The 25,000-nt window shown below is 39.3% G+C and overlaps 2 protein-coding genes across 2 annotated transcripts in view; one reads left to right on the forward strand and one right to left on the reverse strand.

Moving 5' to 3' along the window:
• Nucleotides 1-25,000, forward strand: part of LOC138028105 (cilia- and flagella-associated protein 77-like) — a 405,094-nt gene that overhangs the window by 175,577 nt on the left and 204,517 nt on the right. The gene's annotated exons all lie outside the window — the stretch shown is intronic.
• Nucleotides 20,759-22,414, reverse strand: LOC138038131 (melanocortin receptor 4-like). The gene has a single exon (XM_068883956.1). It carries the CDS (start codon nucleotides 21,801-21,803, stop codon nucleotides 20,853-20,855), a length of 951 nt encoding a protein of 316 aa, XP_068740057.1. The 5' UTR covers nucleotides 21,804-22,414; the 3' UTR covers nucleotides 20,759-20,852.

Genomic DNA, 25,000 nt, shown 5'->3' on the forward strand with positions numbered 1-25,000 from the left:
CGAATGCCGTTGTAAAATGACTAAACTACATTACTCAGACTCAGTTTTGTGTTTGTGTCCATAAATTGTCATTTGCCTTGATCACGTGACATTCCCGTAATGCTTTGATCGCACTTATATCAAGGAGTGTTTTTGTTGCCTTTTACACATTTAATTTTTAACATCTTCGGCTAGATATCGTAAATGGTTGTTATTTGTTGCTCTATTTCTAAGGATTTGTGTTCTGGCAGCCTTCAGAACTACTACAGAGCTCAGTACATGGTAGATTGGCTTTGAAACATTTACAACGACCACTCTTGCAACTTTTCTTGCATCCACACTTTGGCAATTCACTGCACGCCTTAAAGGCTTCTGGAAGTACGGTTCAGCGGGGCCTCCATCTACCGGGCCGTTCTTCATTTTTCATCCAAAATCAGACGGGGATGGGTAAAATTGTTGCTCATCAAGGGACGTCCAGATGCTTGCTTGGTAAAGAGCTCTGTTAGAATGATTCAACAGGGCATCCTAATAAACAATAGAAATTATATACAAATTTTTTACACAAGTATAATTTTAAACAAACGCGCACCGCTTATTTCCATGTACTTCATAAATTAAGCTCTCTAATAGCCCAAGTAGAATAACTATAGGTTCAAGTCCAACATAGCCTTATGATAGGCTTTGGATAGTTAAAATAAAATTGATAAGTGGATTCAATACAAGAAAAGGTTGGGTTAGTTGAAATGTTTCTCGTCTTTTCGCTAAACTGGTTATTTTTTTTTTCGCGTTGTCCTCACAGGTGTTTACCTATCAAAAATTTAGCCTATCAAACACAAAAACAACTAAAAATTTGTGTATGATGGCTTCTTACCTCTGTTGGGGGAATGTTTTCTAGCCCCCAATTCTTTTTTGTGAACAGTTCTCGTCGAGCAGTGTTCACGGTAGCAAGGCTGGTACTGTCATAAAGTATCTCCACAAAGCGCTGAAGGACATCAAACACAGGAGTGTTGATATCAACTGGAAGGAAGGGGCTATCGTTCACAAAACAGAAAGCCTCTGTGGCTTCAGGGTACGCTTTCCAGGCCTCCCACGCAGATTTCTTTCCTTTCCCCAGGAATGCTGATGTAGTGTCGCAACCAGTAAATGCGTGGAAAAATGGAAGTGCACGGCATTTCTACTTTCCCAAATGCTCACAAATGGTGTTAAAAGAAAGCAGCTGAAAAATCTTTCCCATCCCAAAGGCGACCCAAAAGCTCAATCCAGACCAAATCGAAGACAACGTGTGGAAGTGCGCAATTAGAATAACAAGAACATATGTCAACAGTGCGAACAAAGACACTTCTTCCCCCCCTTATCCAAAGCATCTCTAACGTTTACAAGAATCCCCGTGTCGGCTTCTTCATGGTTGCAGCTTTCTTCGAGAAATACCTGCCAGTTCTGAGGTAACTTGACATGCCCAGCTACCTTTCGTCTCACGCCTTTTCCTCTCTTCTCAAGGGCAGATTCTTTCAGACTTGCCACTCGGTATTCATCCCACACAACGTCAATTCGTTTGGTACTCTTCAAGTGGTTTTCCAGGAAAGGTAAGAATCTGGAATCTGCATATTCAGAGAACGTAGCGACAGATGAAACTGGAAGCGCATGCACAATAGCTGCTCCATCAAAAACTTTGACATCAAAAGATGCTGGTGGTGGAGGTGGCGGTGTTTCTTTGTTGACGCATAAAATCAAATCAGACTTTACCCGAATCGGAGATTGCCAAACTCTGACAAAGAAGGTGGATACGGCTGATTTTCATGCTTGAAGAACTCTTCAAGATCTCCTTCGCGCTGTTGGCTGGCAATATACAAACAACTGAAGAGGTAACGGTCACTTGTTACCGCTGTCAACTTTAAGGACGCTTTGCAGATTTGCTTCGGCTGCTGGCGCTTGAACAGTGGCAAGGTATTCTTTGAAATCGTATCCTGAATCGATACAGTCCTTTCATCAATGACGTCTTTTACGACTTTCTTGTACTGGCGTAATCCAAGTTCCTGGACTCTATGCACATTATCCACGACTGAGACATCTGCGCAATTGCGTGTGTCAAGGGCAAGTAATTCAGGGCAGTCATCCTTAAAAGGGTTTCCCATTTCTGAAATTGTACTTACAAGTTGCTTGACATGACTTTGAAAGGTTTTCTGTGAAAGTCCTTTTTCGTGGTGTTTGTTCTTTTCATCAACATTTGTTTCACTTTCAACTGACTTTCGAACTCTTGCAACACTCGAGCACTTTCTGGTCCGGCCACCATCCATCTTCTAAATGCGACAGGACTTTCCGTTAGTCCTACAGCTCCACCTGATCCCTTCACCCTTGCGTTATTTTGCTCGTGTGCCTGGTCGATTGGGATGCTTGAAAAACTGCTTGATGACTTCGAAATGACCCAGCATTCTCTGAGGCTTTGTTGAACGGGGCCTGGTAAGCACTTCATATCTCTTATGTGAATAGGTAGCCACCTCGCGTAATTAGTGTGATCAAGATCAAAGGACCAAGGAGCAAGAGATTCCAAGGCTTCTACGTACAGAGGAGTTGTTTTCACGATGTGCTTTCACAAATGACAGTACTTTGAGTTCCATTTGCATGATCATGTCCCAAAACTTGTACGTTGGGCTGGTCTTAATCATTCCATCGTGCCACTTCTGAAACTCCTCTTTGTCCTGTTGACCGTTTAGTTCCCGAAAGGCAACATGCTGCAATTTATACAAAGCTGCTGCGGTTACCTGGTGGGCGCGTCTGGTTTTTGTCAAATGCGCTACCTTAAGGAAGGAATCTGATGTCCCACTGGAAGCTATCCCTGCCTCAGTTAGTGATGTAGTCCAGCCAGATAATGCTACAAGGTCACCACACATGGTCGACAGCACCATCTCAATGTGTAGGCCCCCCAGCATGACAACGTGAACATTTTCTCCGTGTGTAGCAGGCCAGTTCCACTGAACAACTTTTGCGATAGCGAAAAGAGGCTGGTCACAGACAGTGACAGGAATTTGGCCCGGGTTAAGAAATTCTGTTGCCTTCTTAACCACAGACATTCCATGTTTCATCATGGCTACTGTGGCAGCCTTCTCGTAAAACAATGGCAACAAGCTACCCAAGCATGGCAAAGGGTTAGGCAGTTCAGTTACAGATGCGTGATAAGCAGCCCATGAAAGATGAATACCTTTGGTAAGCTCCTCATAAATATGTTGTTCACAGTACTTCAACCAGTGAACTTGTTTTTCAATGGCAATAGACAGCTGATCCGTGCTCACAGTCTCCACTCCTGCTTGGCTTGTGGCAGGGACGTTTACTTCTGATGTTTTTACAGAAACAAGAGGAACTAAGGAATACGTGTCAGGCAGTGTGATATCTCTTGAAGCGGACCTGGCTGAACAAAGATTAATCCTTTGCACTCACTGGTTGGCTAACGTCTGAAAAAAGAAATATCATTTAAAATATTCTTAATCTAACAATGGTTTTTTTTTTAGAGCGTTGTTAACTCAGGAAATTTCAGTCTGAACTAAAATAAATTGAATGCCATTTTTGTTTTATCCGTCATCGTATCTTTGAGGCCGACAACCATTTAATAGTTTAATACGCTCCGCTTGCCAGATTTGTGTCACTCCATAATTTTTCGTTTAAAATCAAATAATAAACCTACTTAAACATTTCCTTCTTGAACCATTTTTTTTATAACATCTGATGATTTCTCACAGTTTTTCATTCATCTCAAGTTATAACGCTTATTCAGAGTAACTTTTATTGAACACCGGCTCACATATACGGATAAAAATAAAAATCACTGAACTCTTCGTTTTTAAAAGAACAACTTGACTTTGTTTCACATCATAACGAAATGAATTCTACCTTATAGAAGGATGGGGTATACAACACGAGTTGATACTTACAGTTCGGATGGTGAAATTCCGTGTAAAACAAGAAAACGTACCTCTCAACAACTCCACTGTCACGCCGGTCACCGGGAGGTAAAGCGCATGTTGTATGGAAACACAGCTGGCTTTTTATTACCATTTATTGTTTAAAAATTTTCATTGTTACAACAAATTTAAATAAAAGGAACTTAGTAAATATCTTCTCGCTAAAACATTATATATCATAAAGGAAGTGAAATTCATGTGGAATTGACCTTTATAATGACTACGCATATATGTCGTCTTTTTCGCCTTTTTTTTACTACAAAAAGGCATTATATTTTTACATTTGAGCACAGCTTATTAAATTTTACTACTTGGTCTTTATTTTACCTATACCAACACTTCTTTCACACTGTAATCAACAAATTAAATTATTTCATAGCTCATAATGGAACCCTTCTTTTGACACACCCCAACTGAGACTTACTTACAAAAAAATCCCCCCTCCCCACCCCCCTGGGGTATTTTTTCGTGGCACCCCTTCTGAAATGATGAGTTATACTCTAAACTACATTTGTGCCAAGTTTGGTGTTTTTACGCGTCTTGTCACGATTTTCGTAATTTTCCGACTTAACAGACCGGACTAAATAAAGACTAAAGAACAGAAAAGAGCACGAGAGAAGAGGAGACGAAATTTAAGCAATTTAAGCGAAGAAATCCTCGAGAGAAGCCGAGGAAGGAGAAGAAGAGAAAATTTCAATGAAAATCAACGTAAAGCTAAGAGAAATAGAGCGAGAGCCAAAACACTTATTTACAACGGTTAGCTTTCAGGTAATGTTTTCCTTCTTAATATATGCCTCGCTGCCTTACATATGTTGTAAAACTAGCTAAAAAAAAACGAAGAAGGCTTGAAAACGTTTGCAATTCCGTGTTGACAGAGATTCTGACATATTTCGACAATCATATTTATAGGCTTTTTGTGTCAAATGGATGTCCAGTTGTCAGCTGCTTTTGTTTAATTGTGAAATTGCAGTCGAGTAAGCGAATTTACTACGCTTTAGGTTGACTTGTTAATTAGTAAACATTTTTGCTATTGTTCTGAAGTAAAGAGAGAGGGAGTAAAGATTGTCAGTCAAACGGAAAATGCCGTGAAAGAGATTACTGTATATATAACTTTCATTTAAATAGTTGTTGATTAAAATTGTTGGATATTGTTTGCAGGGTTTGTTTGTTTAAGCCTCATTTACATTGGCAAGTTTCACTTGAAAAGTGCATTTCCCAAGCAAAACTTGCCGACTGTACACACTGACAAGTTCTCCTTGACAAGTTTTTCCTTGACAAGGTTTCCTTAGTAGTTTAAAATTAAAATATGTAAATAAGTGCACTTGACAAGTAATATACACTAGTAAATAACGTCCTTGACAAGTTTTTCCTTGACAAGTCAGTCCTTGTTCAAAAACTAGCAAAAACAAGGGCACTTGTTACGGAAAAACTTGTCATATTTTTCCATTTACGCTATCAAGGAAAACTTGTCAAGGAAAAAGTTGTCAGAGTAAATGAGGCTTTACTGCATGCTGTTGGCTCATAATCAGGTGTTTGATCTGTTTGATCACTGTAAACTGTACACACTAAGGACGATTAATTTTGTACTTTATCCATGCAGAAGCATAACTATTTCCGTAAACGCTATACGCTCTTTTTTTGATAAGAACCTTTTTGATAAGAACGTTGAGGCTGAGATTAACCAAAATTATAAAAATGTATTAAGAACATTCCTCAGGCTGAAGGCGCTGTTACACTGTGAACTGTTTCGTGCAACTTGTCTCGCAATGTTTTGGCGACATTGTGGCGGAACAAGTGGCACGAAACATTTCACAGTGTAACAGCGCCTTGAGACTGAGTCGGATCGAGAAATTTTTTATTTTGGTGTTTGTATTTTAAATGAAAGCATGAAATAACGGAAAAGAAATGTAGATTAACCCAAATACTTATGGACATATTAAGTATAATATAACGATGATTTTCTTCAGGGGCAAATCCAGTGGGGGGTTTCAGAACCATTCCCCTCCATTAAGTATGATTTAGTAGACGACGACGACGACGACGGAAACAGCAACGAGTACGTCATCTCAAAACATAAATTCCGGTTATTGTTATCACTTCGAGACTATTCCAAACTTTTTAACCTGACAATGGTGTGGCAATCCCTCAAGAATAAAACCGATATTAGAGTCAAGCTTAATTTAGGAGAGAAAATGAAAATTATATCTCCAATTGGCGACTTCTTCCTTAGAACCTCAAATTTGGCTATTTCACGTTATTGTTTTGCTGACGACGGCAGTGAATTGGACAAATATGAAAAACGCACGTGCAGATCGTGCAAAGCTATTGTTTTTGCCCACAAAATGTGCAAATTTGTAACTTTCTCGTTCCCGTCGCCGTTATCGTTACTAATTCCATCTCATATTTAACGCTCGCTCATGGCATAATTGCTCTGAGCAATTCGCGCGGGATTTGCGCCGCTTCGCGGCTCGGTAAATATCCACCACCGTAGCCACCTCCACTTCGGTGAATAGTTGTTAATTATTATATCAGGTTCAATTTTTTTTCAGAGCTTATTATGGAATACAGTTTCGATAATCAGTACTTTATTCTTGGCTGACTGAATATGTCCCATACTACCTTTCGCATTGTCGCGAACGCTCTTACACTTTCTTTTGGACAACCTTTCTCGAAACAGCTGTATGAATAGAGAGTAATTTTCGCACTTAAGGTCGTGTTCTATTGCGATCAACCGTTTTTATTTGGTTGGGTTAGTTGGGTTTTTTAGTGTTCTATTCGGAAAAAAACCGTTTTCGGTTGGCTGGGTTGATCAACTTTTTCAACCTAGGTTGAAAAAGCATTGGCAGCGACCGCTGTCGTTTACGCGGGCTCCTTCCGTGTTGCTTTCCTCAACTTCTCAACGCTGAAAAGTCTGGTAAGGAATATTCCCAGGAGTTAGCACGTTTCAACCGAAAATGGTTTGAAAAGTGTACTATTGGGAAACCTCGAGTGCTTCAACCTAAACCGGTTACGGTTGAAACGGTTGATCCCAATAGAACACGACCTTAGACTCGCTTTGAAGAGGAGGCTGGTGTGAACTCGGAAATGGCCTATTGACTGATGTTCTGAAGATTCATGTGATACTTCGATAGTCATTTTTTTGTGTATTTTTAATTCTGCATTTAAATTTTATTCAAATTTGAGATAAGGGATAGGGAAAAACTGACTTTTGCATTGACAACGAAGGCCGATTACCACTAAAGTCTGTTATCTACAATGTAATTTTTTTATCCAGAAAATAAGAACCTATTTAACAACTTTTGTATAACATTTATGCAAGAACCTGTTGAAGCTAAATTTTAAAATGGAAGCCTCTTACTCGCGGAGTTTTTTTGTATGACAAACAGAAGCCCACCGTTTGATATTTCACATGAGCGAAATTTTATGCGAGGAAATTCTTTTTTGTAAACTAGGAGTGGTCAGTTGGTCGACGTGGTACAATTAACTATATTAAAATCACTGTGAATGTGACAAGCACTTGCAGAGGTAAAGCATCTTCGCCAACGATTATGTCATGCAACAACTCCATGCTTCTTTTCCTGGCTGGTTCAATTAGTTTCTTCATTGACTTATGTTATACTCAACATTGTAGGACACGACATCCTTTTAATGGCCTGAAGAGAAGCAAAACAGTGTTTTGTGCATTGCGCTTGAGACATTTTGTCGTATTTCTCTATAACGCCAACAGTACAGGATGGGGTTTAGCGATGAATTAAGAAACATGAGGAAAAGTTGAAGTGTCTCCAGCGAGTGCCCCATTAATTAAGCACCTGAATATCAAATGCAAATATGAAACCTGTCATCGCTCTTTTCGACGATCATTGGACAAGGTTCACTTGAGAGTACATGTAATACGAGGAATCATGCAGATCGGTGGAGTCATCAGCCTCGGCCCTCTAGCAGGCCGGAAAACAACCTCCACCGTCTATATAATTAATCATGAATGAAATAAGCGTATATACTTGATCCTGCTCTTCAGATACTTAACAATTATTCCATGTGCGCGCGTCGGATATACACTATACAACACGCGCGAATGGAACAATTGTTTTATTTAATTTTCATTACATTCTGAGCTGTTTTAATTACAGAACGACAGGATGTTGTCTCAGTTTTTACGAAACGACTGACGCAATCAGTTTCCATATAAGGTCATTACGGTATATTTAGGAAATAAATCCCTTCGGGTGGATGGTATGTCGGCTGATAATGTCCGCGGCTGTCCGAAAAATGAATATTTTGATAAGAGACGAAGCTTCGAGGGCAAATATGAAATTTTGAGCAAGCCAAAGAGAAGTTTATTTATTTCTTAACCCTCCCATTAATTTCCATATCGCGGAAAAAACACTTCGAGTTTTTTGGTAGTAGCTAAATTAAAACGAGGGCCGAGGCCGGGGCCGGGGTCGGGGCCGGGACCGGGGGCGGGGGCGGGGGCGGGATCGGGGTCGGGATCGGGGTCGGGGTTGGAGTCGGGGTCGGGGTGGGGGTGTCTTTTCTTTTCCACTTTTGTTCCTTTTATTTTCAATTTTTGTCCTTCAATTCTCCTGTATTGTTATTGTCGAATGACCGGCATCTGTCCTTCATTTATGGCGCCCAAAAAAAATGATAAAATAAATCAAAGAATCTGCGGAAGCTATGAAAGCTCTTGAGGGACACATACAAAAACGAAAAAAACGAAGAAAGTATCTAAAGCGTTTTCCTGTTGTCGTAGAGGGCCCGTTCTCACTGAATGATCACTTGTTTGTTGAAGCTTGCAGCGAATTTGGATCTTATGGTGCCTCACAACTTTGTAAATTCTTGCATATGCCCAAGATGTAAAAAGGAATGCAATGCATTGAACAGCGACTGTTACTACTTTAGAGTGTTTTGGAAGTGAAATAAATGTGAATGCAGCAGCGAAGCTCATCACCCACAATAACACCAAAAGTACTGCAACTCGCCTTGTCGTGACAAGTTCATGATATCTCAAATGGAGGGAAACCGAAAGCAATCTGTCCACAGTGATAGCTGTTATAGTAAGTAACCATGCACACGGCTGGCGAGGAAAAACGCAAAGAAATTAAAAGCAGATATAATGACTGGGAAGAAGAATTCCAAGTTGTCATTTCCATCTACTTTCATGATTAAAAGAACTGTCGTTATAGCAGAACTCGACAGTTGCGCGAACAATCCCACCGCCAGATTTGAAAAAGCGAGGCTACAGAATAACGTCTTTAAATTTGTTGGAATCGAAGAAGCCTTCAACAGAGCTCGGATTATGAGAATATTTCCAAGGACTGCTACGAGGGAGAAAACTAAGTTTAAAGCACAAATTGCGTTCATTCATATGAGTGCTCTGTGATGATAAACAATTTGCAAGGTTATCTCCAAATAGTGCTCACAAAACTCCGAAGCACATTAATGACAATAGGTGATGGAATGGTGAGTATCCCTATGAATTGCAGATATGGAAAGATCGTGTTTCAGTTAGCCACATTACAAATTTTCAAGCAAACTTCACTTGAGGTGAAGGTGAGGTGTTCATTTTAAAACTCGAGAATTCAGTACTTTCATTTCTAAGCTACTGTAACAGTCTTTTGACATTCGGTGATATCCTCAGGCAAAATTGACGCTGCAAATGCAGGTCAGATTATCACACACGTACTTAAATAAAAGAGGATAAAGTAGCAAGGGTAAGAATTTTCGGACTTTTAAATCACAAGGAAAATTTTGACTGTGCGAGATTTAATTAGTATGAAAATCATTGCAGATAGCGTTATCACAGAGTCGATGAACTTGAGAGATTTAGCAACGCGTTTGGCATTGAAAGCCACGCCGAAATTTCGTTTTTCCAAAAGAATCAAAGATACTTGTTTAATTTAAGCTGATTCCTTGCCTGTTAGCTCAAGATAAAGAGCAACTTCATAAAAGAGCGAGAAATCTTTCAATAAGAGAATTCTCGTGCTTGTAAGGGAATCTTTGCTGACGTCCTTGTTTACATTTTGTTTTGAAAGCTTAAACCTTTCAAAAGCGAGAACAATGTTGTTGCAATCCATGTTGAATTGAGTAAAGGATAATGTCTGAGCTCCGATGTATGCATATGGAGGTATATCTATGACAAAATTCAATGATCAATATTTCAAATAAAATCGTCCAAATCATGAATGCATCAATCCAAAGCTGAATGGAAACAAACCGATTCTGCAAATGGCCATCATGGAAAGAGGCATAACGCAAAAAGCCATAAAGCAAACAGCCATAACGCAAAAGAGGCATAACGCAAATAGCCATAACGCAAACACCCATAACGAAAGTAGGCATCACCCAAAAAGGCATGACGCAAAGACGCACAGCGCAAAAAGGATAACGCAATGAGGCATAACGCAGAGGCATAACTTAAACAGGAAGAAAAAGTTCGATAGCGATTATATGTTCTTTCCCTTGAATAATCAATTGACGTTTTTTTAGAGCTGAAATTATTTACGGAGTACACAGCTAGTCTCCATTCTTCAAAGGGCCTTTGCCTTATGGCTATTTTACGTTATACTTTTTGCGTTATGAATACTTGCGTTCTGCTTTGCATCGTTATGCCTTTTTGCGTTATGACTCTGCGTTATTCCTCTTTACGTTAGGCCTTTTTGCGTGATGACTGTTTGCGTTATGGCTATTTGCGTTATGCCTTTTTGCATTATGGCTGTTTGCGTTATGACTTTTAGCGTTATGCCTCTTTCCGTCATGGCCACTTGCAAAATAGGCTTGATGCCATTCAGCATTGGATTGATGTATTCATGATTTGGACGATTTTATTTCAAATACTGATCATTGAATTTTGTCATAGATATACCTCCATACGATGCACCTTTTCATTGAAAGCGTATCAGTCGCTAGGAAGTCTGGGTAATTTTAGAGTTTTTATTCATTTCTATATGAATTAATTGCCTTTTCTCAAGGAGTTTGAACTAAGTTTCATTACAGTATGGTAGACGTTGCTTGTGAGCAAACATGTTCAGTTAATTCGGAAAGCGTTCGTTTGGGATGATGGAGGGCGGCCATGATGATTTGCTGTCACAGGCTGTGAACCAAAACCAAAGAGGGGAACTTGATTTAGACGATGGACTCGACCATATTCTTTCACAGTCTCTTGAAGTGTTTGAAGAAAAGAAAATTCTGGTTGACGCAATCGATATCACTGACATGTTTTAGAGTGGTGGCCTTAGTTTGGTGATCATTGAGGAGATTTCCAGCCGCAAAAGGTAAGACTCCTTTTGTCGGCTTGTGTCTTTCTTCAGTGATTTAGTTTCTTACCTTACTCTTTGTACTGACAGTGAACTGTGAGAAGGAGAAACAACGTCGTTTTTTATGAGCAAAGACAAAGATTTGGTTGAGCTTGCTGTACAGTCTGTCCTAAAAAAACATCCAAGAAAAAGCTATCAAAAACCTCTCAGAGTTACCAAAGAGAGACGGATGAACAACAAGTAAGAGTTTCCAAAATAGTTCAAGGACAGTGAGGTTGAAAACCACCAGTTGTGTAGAAAATTTTGGTGGTGTGCAAATTCCAAAATTAGGTCCTTCAGGGAAATTGTACTATAACGATTAAAAATAACTAGAACAAGATTGCAATCTTCAAGTCTATCTTGCAAACATAATAGGCACTGTAAAAACAAAGGACAATAAAGGCTATTTAATTTGGTTGGTTTTCCCAAAGCCTTTGTGATTACCCAGTTGAAACAGAAGGTCATTATTGAGATCACTTACTGGAACAGGTGGTCTTTATTGCAAAGTCCACCTCAATGACTGCAACAATAACCTCCTGTTCCAGCTCAATAACGATGTGGTATTTAATAGACCATTTTCGTATTCTCAGTATTGGACTGGAACTAGCATGCAATGGAGGCTTATGCGGGAGAATCTTTTCAAATGCAAATACTTTTTAATATATTCCCCCGCATGAGCCTCCATTGCAAGGTAGTTCCAGTCCAATACTGAGAATGCGAATATGGTCTATTGCAATGAGAACGTACTTGATTATTGAAAATAACTTCCTGTTCAGAAAAATGGAAAGGTGCTTTGACTGTGGTTTCACTAACATACGAGTTGCTCACAGAAGGTATGATGAAGGCATCATGCCGTTTACAAACTAACTTAAAAAGTAAAAGAATTTGTTAAACTTTGTTAATTATCCCATTTTCAGCCTTTTGGCTTTTACAACTAGGCAATCATTAGCCATCAAAAACTGAAAAATTCTTGGAAGGAAAATGCGTTAATGAGTTTATGATTCAATACATTCTTTGTAAAAATTCGGATTTTCAAAGACTCTGCGCGCAGAGATTATCTGGTATTATTTCATGGTTGGCGAATTTTCTTTTGTCATTCAACGACCGGTATTTAACTTACACACCTAATGTAAAATGTAGCAGGGAAGAGCGGGGCTGATGAATTAACTTGAAAGGGATTTATACAGATAAATCCGTCGAATGAGGGATTTTGTAGAAACAACCCAAAAACAAATTAAGGCTAATAAGTTTTCATCGATCGCCTTCTCTTCTCAACAAAAAATGAAATTCTGATTATTTCAATAAAGAAAGGTTAAAATTTACATATAATAGAGTGTTTTAAAATTATGAAACTGACACTGATTAAAAGCAGCGCGTTCAAATTCAGAGTGTTGATATTATTGCAAAGACCTAACATCTCTATGCCCGGTGCATTAGCATTCTCGTAAAATGTTACCTTTTATTTTGCGGTTCGGTTAACTACACTTTTCACGAGATCGTGTGAAGAAGAAAGCACTCGTTTAGAAGCTTGCCCTTTAACACTTTTCTTTTCATTCATCGACTTCGGGACTGCGGACCGCGTTGATAGCGTTTTTAGTAAGACATTTGGTGGGCCGGGTATTTTGCAATTGCTCCGAAATAAAATCATAAAATAAGTCAGATAAATACCTCCGTTCTCAGTATTTATCTCTTACTTATTATTAGCGGAGCTCAGCCGCACGAAGCGCGTCAGCGAGCACCATGGGTAATATTTTTTGGGTAATCTATCGATACGAGAAATTTTGGTTGTGACGTCACTTACGTCCGCCCGTACAGACTGTCGGAGTGGAGGTGTGGAGGCAGGACAGCCTCTGGGGACGGGAGTGTTCGGGCTATTTTCCTTGGAGAGAAATCGTGCGGAAGCGTTGCATTGGCAACCCGCGTTTCTCTGGCGGGAAATCATATCACTTTCTGACGAGGAACAGAATAAAGATTAAAGAACAGAAAAGAGCACGAGAGAAGAGGAGACGAAATTTGAGCAATTTAAGCGAAGAAATCCTCGAGAGAAGCCGAGGAAGGAGAAGAAGAGAAAATTTCAATGAAAATCAACGTAAAGCTAAGAGAAATAGAGCGAGAGCCAAAACACTTATTTACAACGGTTAGCTTTCAGGTAATGTTTTCCTTCTTAATATATGCCTCGCTGCCTTACATATGTTGTAAAACTAGCTAAAAAAAAACGAAGAAGGCTTGAAAACGTTTGCAATTCCGTGTTGACAGAGATTCTGACATATTTCAACAATCACATTTATAGGCTTTTTGTGTCAAATCGATATCAAGTTGTCAGCTGCTTTGTTTAATTGTGAAATTGCAGTCGAGTAAGCGAATTTACTACGCTTTAGGTTGACTTGTTAATTAGTAAACATTTTTGCTATTGTTCTGAAGTAAAGAGAGAGGGAGTAAAGATTGTCAGTCAAACGGAAAATGTCGTGAAAGAGATTACTGTGTATGTAATTTTCATTTAAATAGTTGTTGATTAAAATTGTTGGTTATTGTTTCCAGGGCTTATTTGTTTAAGCCTCATTTACATTAGCAAGTTTTCCTTGACAAGTGCATTTGCCAAGGAAAACTTGCCGACTGTACACACTGACAAGTTCTCCTTGACAAGTTTTTCCTTGACAAGGTTTCCTTAGTAGCTTAAAATTAAAATATGTAAATAAGTGCACTTGACAAGTAATATACACTAGTAAATAACGTCCTTGACAAGTTTTTCCTTGACAAGTCAGTCCTTGTTCAAAAACTAGCAAAAACAAGGGCACTTGTTACGGAAAAACTTGTCATATTTTTCCATTTACGCTGCCAAGGAAAACTTGACAAGGAAAAAGTTGTCAGAGTAAATGAGGCTTTACTGCATGCTGTTGGCTCATAATCAGGTGTTTGATCTGTTTGATCACTGTAAACTGTACACACTAAGGACGATTAATTTTGTACTTTATCCATGCAGAAGCATAACTATTTCCGTAAACACTATACGCTCTTTTTTTTAAAAGAACCTTTTTGATAAGAACGTTGAGGCTGAGATTAACCAAAATTATAAGAACTTATTAAGAACATTCCTCAGGCTGAAGGCGCTGTTACACTGTGAAATGTTTCGTGCAACTTGTCTCGCAATGTTTTGGCGACATTGTAGCGGAACAAGTGGCACGAACATTTCACAGTGTAACAGCGCCTTGAGACTAAGTCGGATCGAGAAATTTTTTATTTTGGTGTTTGTATTTTAAATGAAAGCATGAAATACCGGAAAAGAAATGTAGATTAACCCAAATACTTATGGACATATTTAGTATAACATAACGATGATTTTCTTCAGGGGCAAATCCAGTGGGGGGTTTCAGAACCATTCCCCTCCATTAAGTATGATTTAGTAGAGAGCTTTAGCCACGACGACGGAAACAGCAACGAGTACGTCATCTCAAAACATAAATTCCGGTTATTGTTATCACTTCGAGACTATTCCAAACTTTTTAACCTGACAATGGTGTGGCAATCCCTAAAGAATGAAACCGAAATGAGAGTCAAGCTTAATTTAGGAGAGAAAATGAAAATTATATCTCCAATTGGCGACTTCTTCCTTAGAACCTCAAATTTGGCTATTTCACGTTATTGTTTTGCTGACGACAGCAAAGAATTGGACAAAAATGAAAAACGCACATGCAGGGCGTGCAAAGCTATTGTTTTTGCCCACAAAATGTGCAAATTTGTCACTTTCTTGTTCCCGTCGCCGTTATCGTTACTAATTCCATTTCATATTCAACGCTCGCTCATGGCATAATTGCTCTGAGCAATTCGCGCGGGATTTGCGCCGCTTCGCGGCTCGGTAAATATCCACCACCGTAGCCACCTCCACTTCGGTGAATAGTTGTTAATTATTATATCAGGTTCAATTTTTTTTCAGAGCTTATTATGGAATACAGTTTCGATAATCAGTACTTTATTCTTGGCTGACTGAATATGTCCCATACTACCTTTGGGCATTGTCGCGAACGCTCTTACACTTTCTTTTGGACAACCTTTCTCGAAACAGCTGTATGAATGGAAAGTAATTTTCGCACTTAAGGTCGTGTTCTATTGGGATCAACCGTTTTTATTTGGTTGGGTTAGTTGGGTTTTTTAGTGTTCTATTCGGAAGAAAACCGTTTTCGGTTGGTTTGGTTGATCAACTTTTTCAACCGGCATCAAACTAGGTTGGAAAAGCATTGGCAGCGACCGCTGTCGTTTACGCGGGCTCCTTCCGTGTTGCTTTCCTCAACTTCTCAACGCTGAAAAGTCTGGTAAGGAATATTCCCAGGAGTTAGCACGTTTCAACCGAAAATGGTTTGAAAAGTGTACTATTGGCAAACCTCGAGTGCTTCAACCTAAACCGCGCCGGTTACGGTTGAAACGGTTGCTCCCAATCGAACACGACCTTAGACTCGCTTTGAAGAGGAGGCTGGTGTGAACTCGGAAATGGCTTATTGACTGATGTTCTGAAGATTCATGTGATACTTCGATAGTCATTTTTTTGTGAATTTTTAATTCTGCATTTAAATTTTATTCAAATTTGAGGTAAGGGATAGGAAAAAACTGACTTTTGCATTGACAACGAAGGCCGATTACCACTAAAGTCTGTTATCTACAATGTAATTTTTTTATCCAGAAAATAAGAACCTATTTAACAACTTTTGTATAACATTTATGCAAGAACCTGTTGAAGCTAAATTTTAAAATGGAAGCCTCTTACTCGCGGAGTTTTTTTGTATGACAAACAGAAGCCCACCGTTTGATATTTCACATGAGCGAAATTTTATGCGAGGAAATTCTTTTTTGTAAAGTAGGAGTGGTCAGTTGGTCGATGTGGTACAATTAACTATATTAAAATCACTGTGAATGTGACAAGCACTTGCAGAGGTAAAGCATCTTCGCCAACAATTATGTCATGCAACAACTCCATGCTTCTTTTCCTGGCTGGTTCAATTAGTTTCTTCAGTGACTTATGTTATACTCAACAATGTAGGACACGACATCCTTTTAATGGCCTGAAGAGAAGCAAAACAGTGTTTTGTGCATTGCGCTTGAGACATTTTGTCGTATTTCTCTATATCGCCAACAGTACAGGATGGGGTTTAGCGATGAATTAAGAAAAATGAGGAAAATTGCGGTTTGATGATACACGCCGACTGCAAAACTACTGTTGACCAGCGAGATTATGCTTACAAAAACGACAGGAAGATAACAGACAAGAAAAACAACATAAACGATGAAAGTATCTAAAGCGTTTTTCTGTTGTCTTAGAAGGCCCGCTCTCACTGAATGATCACTTGTTTGTTGAAGCTCGCAGCGAATTTGGATCCTATGGTGCATCACATGGAAAGGTGCTTTGAATGTGGTTTCACTCACATACGAGTTGCTCACAGAAGGTATGATGAAGGCATCATGCCGTTTACAAACTAACTTAAAAAGTAAAAGAATTTGTTAAACTTTGTTAATTATCTCATTTTCAGCCTTTTGGCTTTTACAACTAGGCAATCATTAGCCATCAAAAACTGAAAAATTCTTGGAAGGAAAATGCGTTAATGAGTTTATGATTCAATACATTCTTTGTAAAAATTCGGATTTTCAAAGACTCTGCGCGCAGAGATTATCTGGTATTATTTCATGGTTGGCGAATTTTCTTTTGTCATTCAACGACCGGTATTTAACTTACACACCTAATGTAAAATGTAGCAGGGAAGAGCGGGGCTGATGAATTAACTTGAAAGGGATTTATACAGATAAATCCGTCGAATGAGGGATTTTGTAGAAACAACCCAAAAACAAATTAAGGGTAATACATTTTCATCGATCGCCTTCTCTTCTCAACAAAAAATGAAATTCTGATTATTTCAATAAAGAAAGGTTAAAATTTACATATAATAGAGTGTTTTAAAATTATGAAACTGACACTGATTAAAAGCAGCGCGTTCTAATTCAGAGTGTTTATATTATTGCAAAGACCTAACATCTCTATGCCCGGTGCATTAGCATTCTCGCAAAATGTTACCTTTTATTTTGCGGTTCGGTTAACTACACTTTTCACGAGATCGTGTGAAGAAGAAAGCACTCGTTTAGAAGCTTGCCCTTTAACACTTTTCTTTTCATTCATCGACTTCGGGACTGCGGACCGCGTTGATAGCGTTTTTAGTAAGACATTTGGTGGGCCGGGTATTCTGCAATTGCTCCGAAATAAAATCATAAAATAAGTCAGATAAATACCTCCGTTCTCAGTATTTATCTCTTACTTATTATTAGCGGAGATCAGCCGCACGAAGCGCGTCAGCGAGCACCATGGGTAATACTTTTTGGGTAATCTATCGATACGAGAAATTTTGGTTGTGACGTCACTTACGTCCGCCCGTACAGACTGTTGGGGTGGAGGTGGGGAGGCAGGACAGCCTCTGGGGACGGGAGTGTTCGGGCAACTTCCCTTGGCGGGAAATCGTGTGGCAGCGTTGCATTGGCAACCCGCGTTTTTATGGCGGGAAATCATATCACTTTCTGACGAGGAACAGAATAAAGATTAAAGAACAGAAAAGAGCACGAGAGAAGAGGAGACGAAATTTGAGCAATTTAAGCGAAGAAATCCTCGAGAGAAGCCGAGGAAGGAGAAGAAGAGATAATTTCAATGAAAATCAACGTAAAGCTAAGAGAAATAGAGCGAGAGCCAAAACACTTATTTACAACGGTTAGCTTTCAGGTAATGTTTTCCTTCTTAATATATGCCTCGCTGCCTTACATATGTTGTAAAACTAGCTAAAAAAAAACGAAGAAGGCTTGAAAACGTTTGCAATTCCGTGTTGACAGAGATTCTGACATATTTCAACAATCACATTTATAGGCTTTTTGTGTCAAATGGATGTCCAGTTGTCAGCTGCTTTGTTTAATTGTGAAATTGCAGTCGAGTAAGCGAATTTACTACGCTTTAGGTTGACTTGTTAATTAGTAAACATTTTTGCTATTGTTCTGAAGTAAAGAGAGAGGGAGTAAAGATTGTCAGTCAAACGGAAAATGTCGTGAAAGAGATTACTGTGTATGTAATTTTCATTTAAATAGTTGTTGATTAAAATTGTTGGTTATTGTTTCCAGGGCTTATTTGTTTAAGCCTCATTTACATTAGCAAGTTTTCCTTGACAAGTGCATTTGCCAAGGAAAACTTGCCGACTGTACACACTGACAAGTTCTCCTTGACAAGTTTTTCCTTGACAAGGTTTCCTTAGTAGCTTAAAATTAAAATATGTAAATAAGTGCACTTGACAAGTAATATACACTAGTAAATAACGTCCTTGACAAGTTTTTCCTTGACAAGTCAGTCCTTGTTCAAAAACTAGCAAAAACAAGGGCACTTGTTACGGAAAAACTTGTCATATTTTTCCATTTACGCTGCCAAGGAAAACTTGACAAGGAAAAAGTTGTCAGAGTAAATGAGGCTTTACTGCATGCTGTTGGCTCATAATCAGGTGTTTGATCTGTTTGATCACTGTAAACTGTACACACTAAGGACGATTAATTTTGTACTTTATCCATGCAGAAGCATAACTATTTCCGTAAACACTATACGCTCTTTTTTATAAGAACCTTTTTGATAAGAAAGTTGAGGCTGAGATTAACCAAAATTATAAGAACTTATTAAGAACATTCCTCAGGCTGAAGGCGCTGTTACACTGTGAAATGTTTCGTGCAACTTGTCTCGCAATGTTTTGGCGACATTGTAGCGGAACAAGTGGCACGAACATTTCACAGTGTAACAGCGCCTTGAGACTAAGTCGGATCGAGAAATTTTTTATTTTGGTGTTTGTATTTTAAATGAAAGCATGAAATACCGGAAAAGAAATGTAGATTAACCCAAATACTTATGGACATATTTAGTATAACATAACGATGATTTTCTTCAGGGGCAAATCCAGTGGGGGGTTTCAGAACCATTCCCCTCCATTAAGTATGATTTAGTAGAGAGCTTTAGCCACGACGACGGAAACAGCAACGAGTACGTCATCTCAAAACATAAATTCCGGTTATTGTTATCACTTCGAGACTATTCCAAACTTTTTAACCTGACAATGGTGTGGCAATCCCTAAAGAATGAAACCGAAATGAGAGTCAAGCTTAATTTAGGAGAGAAAATTAAAATTATATCTCCAATTGGCGACTTCTTCCTTAGAACCTCAAATTTGGCTATTTCACGTTATTGTTTTGCTGACGACAGCAAAGAATTGGACAAAAATGAAAAACGCACATGCAGGGCGTGCAAAGCTATTGTTTTTGCCCACAAAATGTGCAAATTTGTCACTTTCTTGTTCCCGTCGCCGTTATCGTTACTAATTCCATTTCATATTCAACGCTCGCTCATGGCATAATTGCTCTGAGCAATTCGCGCGGGATTTGCGCCGCTTCGCGGCTCGGTAAATATCCACCACCGTAGCCACCTCCACTTCGGTGAATAGTTGTTAATTATTATATCAGGTTCAATTTTTTTTCAGAGCTTATTATGGAATACAGTTTCGATAATCAGTACTTTATTCTTGGCTGACTGAATATGTCCCATACTACCTTTGGGCATTGTCGCGAACGCTCTTACACTTTCTTTTGGACAACCTTTCTCGAAACAGCTGTATGAATGGAAAGTAATTTTCGCACTTAAGGTCGTGTTCTATTGGGATCAACCGTTTTTATTTGGTTGGGTTAGTTGGGTTTTTTAGTGTTCTATTCGGAAGAAAACCGTTTTCGGTTGGTTTGGTTGATCAACTTTTTCAACCGGCATCAAACTAGGTTGGAAAAGCATTGGCAGCGACCGCTGTCGTTTACGCGGGCTCCTTCCGTGTTGCTTTCCTCAACTTCTCAACGCTGAAAAGTCTGGTAAGGAATATTCCCAGGAGTTAGCACGTTTCAACCGAAAATGGTTTGAAAAGTGTACTATTGGCAAACCTCGAGTGCTTCAACCTAAACCGCGCCGGTTACGGTTGAAACGGTTGCTCCCAATCGAACACGACCTTAGACTCGCTTTGAAGAGGAGGCTGGTGTGAACTCGGAAATGGCTTATTGACTGATGTTCTGAAGATTCATGTGATACTTCGATAGTCATTTTTTTGTGAATTTTTAATTCTGCATTTAAATTTTATTCAAATTTGAGGTAAGGGATAGGAAAAAACTGACTTTTGCATTGACAACGAAGGCCGATTACCACTAAAGTCTGTTATCTACAATGTAATTTTTTTATCCAGAAAATAAGAATTTTTGTATAACATTTATGTAAGAACCTGTTCAAGCTAAATTTTAAAATGGAAGCTTCTTACTCGCGGAGTTTTACTGTATGACAAACAGAAGCCCACCGTTTGATATTTCACATGAGCGAAATTTTATGCGAGGAAATTCTTTTTTGTAAAGTATGAGTGGTCAGTTGGTCGACGTGTTACAATTTTCTATATTAAAATCACTGTGAATGTGACAAGCACTTGCAGAGGTAAAGCATCTTCGCCAACAATTATGTCATGCAACAACTCCATGCTTCTTTTCCTGGCTGGTTCAATTAGTTTCTTCAGTGACTTATGTTATACTCAACAATGTAGGACACGACATCCTTTTAATGGCCTGAAGAGAAGCAAAACAGTGTTTTGTGCATTGCGCTTGAGACATTTTGTCGTATTTCTCTATATCGCCAACAGTACAGGATGGGGTTTAGCGATGAATTAAGAAAAATGAGGAAAATTGCGGTTTGATGATACACGCCGACTGCAAAACTACTGTTGACCAGCGAGATTATGCTTACAAAAACGACAGGAAGATAACAGACAAGAAAAACAACATAAACGATGAAAGTATCTAAAGCGTTTTTCTGTTGTCTTAGAAGGCCCGCTCTCACTGAATGATCACTTGTTTGTTGAAGCTCGCAGCGAATTTGGATCCTATGGTGCATCACAACTTTGTAAATTCTTGCATATGCGCAAGACGTAAAAAGGACCGCAATGCATGCCATAACAATATTTACTATCTCAGAGTGTTTTGGAAATGAGATGACTGTGAATGCAGCAGCGATGCTTATCACCCACAATAACACCAAAAGTACTGCAACTCGCCTTGTCGTGACAAGTTCATGATATCGCAAATGGAGGATAACCCAAAGCAATCTGTCCACAGTGATAGCTGTAATAGTAAGTAGCGATGCACAGGTGAGGAAGAAAGTAAAGAAAAAGTAGACAGATAAAATTATTGGGCAGAAGAATTCCAAGTTGTTATTTCCATCTACTTTCATGATTAAAAGAACTGTCGTTATAGCAGAATTCCAAAGTTGAGCGAACAATCCAACCGCCAGATCTGAAAAAGCGAGACTGCAGAATAACGTCTTTAAATTTGTTGGAATCGACGAGGCCTTCAACAGAGCTCGGATTATGAGAATATTTCCAAGGACTGCTACGAGGGAGAAAACTAAGTTTAAAGCACAAATTGCGATCATGAATGCTCTGTGATGATAAACAAGTTGCAATCTTATCTCCAAATAGTGCTCACAAAACTCCGAAACGGTCAACATGTTCATGATATATATTCTCAAATCTGCGAAACGACTTCCTGTTTTGAAGAGGCCCTGACTATTTTACGGCACATTCAATGACAGTTTTTCATGATTTCGCTTAATCACAGAACCACTGATTATCAGGGTGAGTTTACTTGGAGGTAGTTGTTACATGAATTCCGGCAAACTTATTCCATCGAAGGTTGAAGGTGTTAATCATTGTAAAAACCGTGCATGTTGCTTTCAGCAGCTATCTCCATACGTAATTAATTGGAACTTGGGATCTTCCTGTGTAATTTCCTTAGAGAATACCAATTTACTCTCAATGATGTCGTACCATGCACGACTTTTTCGTTGACGTCAAGTCAGTTTTAGCTCTGCAACTGTTAAAGATTGGAAAGCACAAGAGAATCCTTGAAGGAAAAACACCCGATTGTTTGACTGCTTCTCTTATTTTAGTCTCTGTGTTTCTTCCTTTATCGCCATAAAAATGCAATAAGCTTGTCAAGGCGAGGGCAGTCTTTTTGCGGGATTAAAAATCAACAAAACAAATGTTACCATTTGTTAGCGCCCCATTTGGAACCGCCGACTCGGCATGGATGCAAGGAACTCACACACAGCCCATCCAAGTTGAAGTGTTACCAGCGCGTACCCCATTAATTAAGCACCTGAATATCAAATGCAAATATGAAACCTGTCATCGCTTTTTTCGACGATCATTGGACAAGGTTCACTTGGGAGTACATGTAATACGATGAATCATGCAGATCGGTGGAGTCATCAGCCTCGGCCCTCTAGCAGGCCGGAAAACACCCTCCGCCGTCTATATAATTAATCATGAATGAAATAAGCGTATATACTTGATCCCGCTCTTCAGATACTTATCAATTATTCCATGTGCGCGCGTCGGATATACACTATACAACACGCGCGAATGGAACAATTGTTTTATTTAATTTTCATTACATTCTGAGCTGTTTTAATTACAGAACGACAGGATGTTGTCTCAGTTTTTACAAAACGACCGACGCAATCAGTTTCCATATAGGGTCATTACGGTATATTTAGGATATAAATCCCATCGGGTGGATGGTATGTCGGCTGATAATGTCCGCGGCTGTCCGAAAAATGAACATTTTGCCGAGAAACGAAGCTTCGAGGGCAAATATAAAATTTTGAGCGAGCCAAAGAGAAGTTTATTTATTTTATAACCCTCCCATTAATTTCCAAATCGCAGAAGAAACAGTTCGTAAAAGGCCAGCCGTTTGATGTGACGGCGGTAGTAGCTAAATTAAAACGCAGGCCGGGGCCGGGCTCGGGCTCGAGGCCGGGGCCGGGGCCGGGGCCGGGGCCGGGGCCGGGGCCGGGGCCGAGGCCGGGGCCGGGGCCGGGGCCGGTGCCGGACCGGATAGGGGTCGGAGTCGGGGTCGGGGTCGGGGTCGGGGTCGGGGTCGGGGTGTCTTCTTTTCCAATTTTGTCTTTTCCATTTTTGTCGTTCAATTCTCCTGTATTGTTATTGTCGAATGACCGGCATCTGTCCTTCATTTATGGCCCCCCATAAAAATTATAAAATAAATTAAACAACCTGCGGAAGCTATGAAAGCTCTTAAGGGACATATACAAAAACAACAAAAACGAAGAAGGTATCTAAAGCGTTTTTCTGTTGTCGTAGAAGGCCCGCTCTCACTGAATGATCAGTTGTTTGTTGAAGCTCGCAGCGAATTTGGATCTTATGGTGCCTCACAACTTTGTAAATTCTTGCATATGCGCAAGACGTAAAAAGGACTGCAATGCATCCCATAACAATATTTACCATCTCAGGGTGTTTTTGAAGTGAAATAAATGTGAATGCAGCAGCGACGCTCATCACCCACAATAACACCAAAAGTACTGCAACTCGCCTTGTCGTGACAAGTTCATGATATCTCAAATGGAGGGAAACCGAAAGCAATCTGTCCACAGTGATAGCTGTTATATTAAGTAACCATGCACAGGGCTGGCGAGGAAAAACGCAAAGAAATTAAAAGCAGATATAATGATTGGAAAGAATAATTCTAAGTTGTCATTTCCATCTACTTTGATGATTAAAAGAACTGTCGTTATAGCAGAACTCGACAGTTGCGCGAACAATCCCACCGCCAGATTTGAAAAAGCGAGGCTACAGAATAACGTCTTTAAATTTGTTGGAATCGAAGAAGCCTTCAACAGAGCTCGGATTATGAGAATATTTCCAAGGACTGCTACGAGGGAGAAAACTAAGTTTAAAGCACAAATTGCGGTCATGAATGCTCTGTGATGATAAACAAGTTGTAAAGTTATCTCCAAATAGTGCTCACAAAACTCCGAAGCACATTAATGACAATAGGTGATGGAATGGTGACTATAGCTATGAATTGCAGATATGGAAAGATCGTGTTTCAGTTAGCCACATTACAAATTTTCAAGCAAACTTCACTTGAGGTCGAGATTTTATGACCATTTTAAAACTCGAGAATTCAGTACTTTCATTTCTAAGTTACTGTAACAGTCTTTTGACATTCGGTGATATCCTCAGGAAAAATTGACGCTGCAAAAACAGGTCAGATTATCACACACGTACTTAAATAAAAGAGGATAAAGTAGCAAGGGTAAGAATTTTCGGACTTTTAAATCACAAGGAAAATTTTGACTGTGCGAGATTTAATTAGTATCAAAATCATTGCAGATAGCGTTATCACAGAGTCGATGAACTTGAGAGATTTAGCAACGCGTTTGGCATTGAAAGCCACGCCGAAATTTCTGTTTTTCCAAATAAATCAAAGATACTTGTTTAATTTAAGCTGATTCCTTGGCTGTTAGCTCAAGATAGAGAGCGACTTCTCAAAAGAGCGAGAAGGGTAAGGGAATCTTTGCTGACGTCCTTGTTTACATTTTGTTTTGAAACCTTAAACCTTTCAAAAGCGAGAACAATGTTGTTGCAATCCATGTTGAATTGAGTAAAGGATAATGTCTGAGCTCCGATGTATGGAGGTATATCTATGACAAAATTCAATGATCAATATTTCAAATAAAATCGTCCAAATCATGAATGCATCAATCCAAAGCTGAATGGAAACAAACCGATTCTGCAAATGGCCATCATGGAAAGAGGCATAGCGCAAAAAGCCATAAAGCAAACAGCCATAACGCAAAAGAGGCATAACGCAAATAGCCATAACGCAAACAGCCATAACGAAAGTAGG

The sequence above is a fragment of the Montipora capricornis genome, chromosome 2 (assembly GCF_036669925.1).
Source record: "Montipora capricornis isolate CH-2021 chromosome 2, ASM3666992v2, whole genome shotgun sequence".
NCBI lineage: Eukaryota > Metazoa > Cnidaria > Anthozoa > Scleractinia > Acroporidae > Montipora > Montipora capricornis.